The sequence below is a fragment of the Cebidichthys violaceus genome, unplaced genomic scaffold (genome assembly GCF_023349555.1).
Source record: "Cebidichthys violaceus isolate CVI_PGR_0920_01 unplaced genomic scaffold, fCebVio1.0.p SCAF_61, whole genome shotgun sequence".
Lineage (NCBI taxonomy): Eukaryota > Metazoa > Chordata > Actinopteri > Perciformes > Stichaeidae > Cebidichthys > Cebidichthys violaceus.
The window spans coordinates 238,114-245,852 of NW_027176828.1; the positions used below are offsets into that span (position 1 = coordinate 238,114).

Genomic DNA, 7,739 nt, shown 5'->3' on the forward strand with positions numbered 1-7,739 from the left:
CGCTCTGACAGCCACTCAGGAACCAGCCAACACACACATACACACACACACACACACACACACACACACACACACACACACACACACACATTCAGACGCACTAAATACTGCACAGGGTCCCCCCTTCAATGCAAGATTTCAATCATTGACTCCCTTTCGAGAAATCAAAGAGATTTACTTTGGGAGACAAAAGCTTCCTCATTGGTGTCAGACAGTAAATGATTGACATTTACTTTGAATGCATTGGGCCCCGCCCACCTGGTGGGGGTGGGTGGGTGGGTGGGGTGGGCTGCAAAGTGAAACCATCCACCCTCGTGCACCCTAGTTTACCCACAAGGCCGTTTGCTCGTCTGTGTCCAAGCGGCGGCGGGTCGTAGACGGGGTTGTTTTGGGGCAAAAAATCGGTGACGCCGACGACACGTCTCCAGAAAAGCTTTGGGGACCAGCATGCTTCATGGTAGGATCTCTGCGTGTGTGTGTGTGTGTGTGTGTGTGTGTGTGTGTGTGTGTGTGTGTGTGTGTGTGTGTGTGTGTGTGTGTGTGTGTGTGTGTGTGTGGGTCTACACCTTTTGTAGGCGTGCGTCCTTCTTGTAATGGTCCTCACTCATGGGAAGTATGAGCTGTTGTTATTTGCTTTCGGCGTCTGCAGCTCTGCGGCTCTCCGGCCTCCACCAACCTTCCTTCCTCCCGTGTTCTTAAACCCCCCCCCCACACACACACCCACACACACACACACACACACACACCCACACACACACACACACACACACACACACACACACACACACACACTTTTAAACCGTATCAGTTTGCGTTTCCTCCAAACACCGGCCTGCCGCTGACGTGGGGGCTCTCAGGTGGAGGAGGCCTGGCTGCCTGGTTATTAGGACGGACGGCTTGACATGAGTGCATGTGTCGGCCAGGAGTGACTGTGTGTGACCACTACAAGTGGAACGGAGTGGAATTCAGAGTGACTTCCTGCTGCTGCTGTGTGTGTGTGTGTGTGTGTGTGTGTGTGTGTGTGTGTGTGTGTGTGTGTGTGTGTGTGTATAGAGAGACCTGTCCTCTCTGTTCTGCAATTTAGAAGCTTTTTTTTTTTTTTTTTTCTTTTAAAGGAGAGAAACGAGTATCCACCAAAGGGGGGAAAAAACACGTCACGGTACAAACAGTCAGCGTTTTGATTGACTTCCTTGAGGCTGAATATTAAGGGCCTGAACCCCAACATGCAGTAGGCTCCCCTCTGTGGTTTGTCTGAGGCCCTTTTGAGGAAGCTCGAGGTTCAACGCGACAGAGTTGGACGTGAACGTCTGGCGGCGGCGTCCAATGTGGAAGACAATCCCTCTGGCAGGTCAAGTAAACCCCCGAAACACTGAACACACTTTCCAAACCTCGTTACAGAGACCTCCGCTGTTTTGTTGCTCGTGGGGCCCAATCAAACCCCCCACCCCCTCCCCCCCTTTTTCTCCCCTCTGCAATTCTTCTCAAATGAGAATTGAATTTCTTTTTCAAAGTGTTTATGTTACCATTTGCAAATCTTACCAGAAGTGGACCGTGAGGCACAAGAGGGGAACTCATACACATGTTTAATGAAGTATTTACAGATAATTCCAACTGTCAAATACTTGTGCCCGATGACATAGTGCAGAGTGCTGACGCTCACAACCGCCTCTCTCCCCTCTCCCCGAGCTCCCTCCTCGTTAAAGCAGGCGGATTTGATTTCAGGTAGGAACCTATTGGGGAGGCTCTGTGTGTGTGTGTGTGTGTGTGTGTGTGTGTGTGTGTGTGTGTGTTTTCGTTTTTTTACCGAAAAGGAAAACAATCCTCTGTGGTGTGTATCGGAACTCAGCAGGGCCCAGACATTGGGGAGGCTGAGCTATGGCATCAGGACATTAGAGCGTTGCTGTCTCTGATGGAAGCACGGATTTCAACTTCTGCAGTTTGTTTTAAGGTCAGCTGCTGCTGCTGCTGCTGCAGAGCCTCTAAGTGTTTCTGGCTGGACTCCTAAAAAAGGAGGAGGAATTAATCTCAAATCGGCCTTTTAAAATTCATAAATGTCGTGTTGATCACCACAACTTTTTAATACAAATGTTGTGTGTTGTAACTTGGCTTCCTTAATGGTTAATATGTCACTTATAGATCAGTAATAAGCCTCCAATAAGAACAGATGCAGAGTGTGGTAAAAAAATGTAATTATAAATGTTGATAACACATCAATAAACCCTTAATAAGGTGTTAATTAATAGATTTAAGTCGAGATTCTCAACCTTGGTCTTATTTATTAGAAAGGCAGAGAAAAGCAAGAAATAAATAATTTAATATTTTAAAAATACATTTTCTAAATCTGGGAATAATAATAATAATTTCAGGTCAACATTTTGCACACACACACACACACACAACTATATAGAATATTTAGTCTTGCAAATATAATAATATCAACATGTTTAATTAAGAATAATATTAATTTTAAAATCATAACTTATTTATACCTAGCCTTTTCCCGACATGATTTACATACTTATTATTATTATTACACCTCTACTTATTTATTGCGCAGCTCATAGACGGTGGTACAACTTTAAATAGGAACTATTAGTACGGAGTCTCTGGAGCTCGGCGGGGCCTGCGGGCGGAAGCGGGGTGTGAAGGAGCATTAATGGACTCGTGAGTCGTGACCTCTGCATGGAAGCAATTTGGGGAAAGAGTTGAAAGTGGCGTAAAAGACGAATTAATCCTCGACGGAAACGAGATACATCCTTTGAAAACAACCGTTAGGAGCGCTTTGGCCCATCGGTCACTCTTTAATCCAGCCAGAGGGGCATTAGAGCCACACACACACACACACACACACACACACACACACACACACACACACACACACCAGAATCACACATTGACTGCTGAGATGAATACTCATACGTCAGTGTTGTAACGGATATAAATAAAACAGAAATAAGAGAGTCCATCGCGTCTGAGCTTCACATCTTAAACCTCGTTTGATTCGCTCCAATCAGGCGAAACCAGCAGAAATATGAAATGCGTGTTCTGCAGAAAATATGTATTTATTTTTTCTGTTTTTTGTTTAATAGTCTGTTTTGTGTCACGCGTCTGTTGTTCGTTATAAGTTAGTTACTTTCGTTTTCAATTAGAGGTGATTGTGACCAGCACGAGCGTTTAATTTAGCGTAACACTGGAAAACATAAAAGAAGGAGAGAAAAGGAAGAAAATCAAAACCGGATGCTATAGAGTATTATTATTATTATTATTATTATTATTATTGTTATTTCATTGACATTATTATTATTATTATCTATTGTTATTGCATTATTATTATTATTATTATTGTTATTTCATTAACATTATTATTGTTGTTATTATTATTGTAACTTATCTATTGTTATTACTATTATTAGGTGGGTAAAATAAACACATTTCCCTTGTTAATCTATTATTTCATGTATTATTATTATTATTATTATTATTATTATTATCATAATTGTTATTAGTAGTAGTAGTAGTATTGTGTGGGTAAAATAAGCAAATTTATCTTGCAATTCTACAATTTTATTTTGTATTATTATTATTATTATTATTATTATTATTGGTAGTAGTAGGCCTAGATATCTAGCTATTTTGGTCGGATTTTAATTCCGTTATTATAACGCTTCATTCGTTATTTATTATTTTAATAATTTATTTACCTGAGTTTCTGTCCTCAGGTCAGGTTCTCTGAGTATTTAGTCCATGTCTGAAAGGCCTTTTTTTTGTTTTTATACGTTGTCTCACTCATCATCCTCCTCATCCTCCTCATCCTCACCAGCAGCAGAACAGCAGAGAGCTCGTGCTCACCACCATCACTGTCATGAATAAATGAAGCGAAGCGGTGACACGAGAGAGAGGAAACCCCGAACACAACTCAATTATGCGGGTTGATTTTACGTTTTCTTCGAAAGACAATTGATCCGATTGATCCGCGTGTAGAGCTCTGAGCACGTGCCGTCAACGTGATCAACGTGATCAACGTGAAGTGAGACTGTTGCCACAACCTCCCGACCTGTTATCTTCATTTGTCGGATGAACTTTTGTCCCAAATAGAAATTCTGAACATTTTATCAAAAATAATTTGCATCCATGTCATTGTTCAGGAAAATATAACATTATAGTATAATATTAGCCCTCGCGTTGCCAGATTAAGACAATCAAAGATTCAGACATGCAGTTTAACGTGACGCTTTTCTGTTATAATTGGTTTTCTTCTGGTTCTCCGGTCTTATTGATGCGTTGCTGGGTTTTCCTCTTCACCACACAGCTGCGCTGTTTGCACAAACGACGCCTCTGCTTCCCTCAGTCAGACACTTACAAGGTGACAACAGACAGTCTCAACCAAATCATACAACAAAAAAAAACCGCGTCCTCGCTGCAGGCACGTGACGCTACCGAAGCCGAGTGAAAGATGCGCTCGTGACAGTGAATAGAAACAGTTCACGAAAGAACATTTGTTTCTTTTATTGTCTTCTCTTTTTTTTTTTTTTAAGTAAATGTATGTAAATGTTTAGCATGCATCTCTCTCTTTATACTTCAGTGGTGTAAATATTCAGGCCTAAAATAACAAACTTTGGTTATTTATTAATGTTTCTTTTTTTCTTTTTTTTTTTGCTTGATCCAAGCCAGATCTCTGAAGTATTCTGCTGACTTGCTTGAATTTTTGAAACGAGTTGTGTGTCAAGAGTTCTGCTTCAAATCACTAAAGGGTCACTTTCTACAAATCGGTCTGCTCCCTGGAAGTGAAATAAATAAAAGCGTGTTATTCTAGCCTTTCTTTGGAGGGAGGGAGGGGGGGGTGGTGATCGGTCACAGCACACACACACACACACACACACACACACACACACACACACACACACACACACACACGCTCCACTTACCTGTGAGACAAATGTGTTCTCAATAACTGTAACTTGCATTACTCTCCAATCACAATCATGTTTGACACAAAGCTTTGGGGGCCAGAAATACATTTTAAAATCCACATCAATTATTCACATCAGTCCTATGAATTTTATTCTAATTCAGGGATCAATATTTCATTCTTTTTCGCGGCATTGTGGAGCGTTTTCACGCGTGTTCAGGCTCCTAGACTCCCCCCCCCCAAACAAATGCATGAAACAGATAAAGGGAAGGAGTCTGTGAGAGTCTGTGTGGGTCTGTGAGAGTCTGTGAGAGTCTGTGTGGGTCTGTGAGAGTCTGTGTGAGTCTGTGTGGGTCTGTGTGAGTCTGTGTGGGTCTGTGTGGGTCTGTGTGGGTCTGTGAGAGTCTGTGTGGGTCTGTGAGAGTCTGTGTGGGTCTGTGTGAGTCTGTGTGGGTCTGTGTGGGTCTGTGAGAGTCTGTGTGGGTCTGTGAGAGTCTGTGTGGGTCTGTGTGGGTCTGTGAGAGTCTGTGTGAGTCTGTGAGGGATGCAGCGGAGCAGCTCTGCAGGCGAACGATTCCCTGCCGGGCTTCAATAATTCACAGCCCGGATGAGATGAAGCAAAATGCGCACGATGCAGTCAGTTAAGAGGACGTTTCTCTGAATAAATACAGTGCGAGGATGCTCACAACACGCTCGTGCATGGTCTGCAGCATCAAGACAGACTTTAAGTTGTCAAACTTCTCCTCCTGATCTCACAGAAATACTTTAAAACATTTAAACACGGAGAGGCTCTTCATTTACTTTGCGGTATTTTTGGTTGTGGAATTTTGTGCACGTAAAGTGATTAAATATTGTCGCAAAAAAAATTACATTTTCGTTGAGTTCTCTGGATTTAGGCAGACATTAATTAAGAATGAACTACACGTATGATACTCAAAATGAAAGGGAGCTTGTAGAGCAACAACACAACGAAATGTTTACGTGAATCCACCTCACGTGCCCAACAGTCCAACTGATTTAAAGACAATTGCTTAAATAAACTACAGATGCCGCAGGTCACGTGGTGGGTGACCAAAGTGGCAGCTTGGAGCTGAATACCCCCCCCAAACCCCCCCCTTCCCCCCTCCCCCCCGCAAACACGTTGGGTTTAACAGCCCGCGTGGTGAGAAATAAAGCTTTAAATTGGGCTGCAACGCTCTTTATGTTCAACCTCTAACGATGAAATCAAAAATAACTGCAAGAGGCTCGTGAATGTCACCGAGCAGCCTCGCGACAACCTGCTAGGATAAAACCACCAACGGTTCCTTTTTTTTTTTATGATTTTAGAAATTGTTTAATAAGCTCCTTCCTCTTGTAGTCGTCATCGCCGTTAGGCCTGCATTTATTCCGGTGTAAGGCGACAGACATGCCAACAGTCTCGCCCCGCGCGCGCGCGCGCGCACCGTAGTCACCGTCATTATCATATTAAATAATATTGACGAATGAGCAGCGAGCAGCGGACTGGCTCTCCGCCACCGCCTGGTTCCACTTAATTCTTCGCGTCGCATCTGCACCGGAGCGGCCAGGTGTCCGATACCCGGGCTGCGAGAGAGGAGGTGAGTTCACCGTGTTTTATAGTTTATTCATGTTTTACTGTAAATACGAGGTGAAGAGTGTTTCTCCCTGAAGCAGAGACTAAACTGGTGAGTTCAGTCTCTGATGTTTTGGTGTCATTTTGCTTTGATTTGATTTTCATAATATGTAAAAAATTATACCTGCTGGTGATCAACACTCCAAAAATCAGGCCTCGAGTCTATTTCCTGGAAAGCTGTGTACGCGCACCACTGGCGACGCACGCACGCCCGCCAGACCCTCTAAACACCCAGAGGCCTCGGCTCAGTAACCCCCCCCCCCCCCTCCCCTCCTTCCTCTCCTCTATCTCACTGGTACCCCGTCGCGCGGGCTCCTCTCACACCAAAGCAACGCTCCGTGAAATGCGCAGCCAGCGGGGCTTTCACGCAACAGCCACAGAGTTGCAGTTTTGTTGCTCAATTCGGTCGCGCATGTTCTCGTTTAAAGAAATGTGTGTGTGTGTGTCTGTGTGTGTGTGTGTGTGTGTGTGTGTGTGTGTGTGTGTGTGTGTGTGTGTGTGTGCGCATGAAAGAACTCCCTTGTCGCCGTTTATATACCGGGAGGCCGCACAGACAGTGGTGCATGCAACTCTCAGCTGAGAGTCGAAGGGAAATCACAAACAGGAATCGAGTTGAAGTAAAGTCAAATATTTACTGCGTTAATACGCGCAATACTACATACTCACGTGGACGTATTTCTGTTGAAATAAGTTCACATTTCTGACCACTCCACTTATTTTTTAAAGAAACGATGATGCAGCAAATCACCTCTAATTAAAAAAAAATACATATTTTTCCACAAAAAAACATTTATTTTCATTAATGTTAGTTAGTTCTAGTATAAATATTATTTTGCATTTAGAAATCGCTCCATATCATTTGACCCTCGCCGACTTCCTTATATATGAGACCACACAGGGACACCTGTCATTCACAGGTCAAGGCTACATCTTCTTTGTGTGTGTGTGTGTGTGTGCGTGTGTGTGTGCGTGCGTGTGTGTGTGTGTGTGTGTGTGTGTGTGTGTGTGTGTGTGTGTGTGTGTTTATATATAAGCACCAGTGGCTAATCGTTAGAAATGAGGCTGTGTCCATTTGTATCCAAATGCGCGCGCGCACACCTGACACACACTGTGTATTTGAACACGAAGGATTTCTCTGTATTTTCAATAAAACACACACACACACACACACACACACACACACACACACACACACACACA

At 43.4% G+C, this 7,739-nt stretch overlaps 1 protein-coding gene across 3 annotated transcripts in view; it reads left to right on the plus strand.

Annotated features, from left to right (window-relative positions):
- Window positions 1–414: 414 nt before the first annotated feature.
- satb2 (SATB homeobox 2) overlaps window positions 415–7,739 on the plus strand; it is a 55,075-nt gene continuing 47,750 nt past the window's right edge. For 2 of the 3 annotated variants that reach the window (XM_068734208.1, XM_068734210.1), the window contains exon 1: window positions 1,113–1,348. In XM_068734208.1, the coding sequence (XP_068590309.1) occupies window positions 1,324–1,348 (25 nt within the window). In that variant the 5' untranslated portion in view covers window positions 1,113–1,323. Of the gene's footprint in view, window positions 458–1,112; window positions 1,349–7,739 lie in introns of those variants that run through there. The other variant, XM_068734209.1, reaches the window with a different exon arrangement.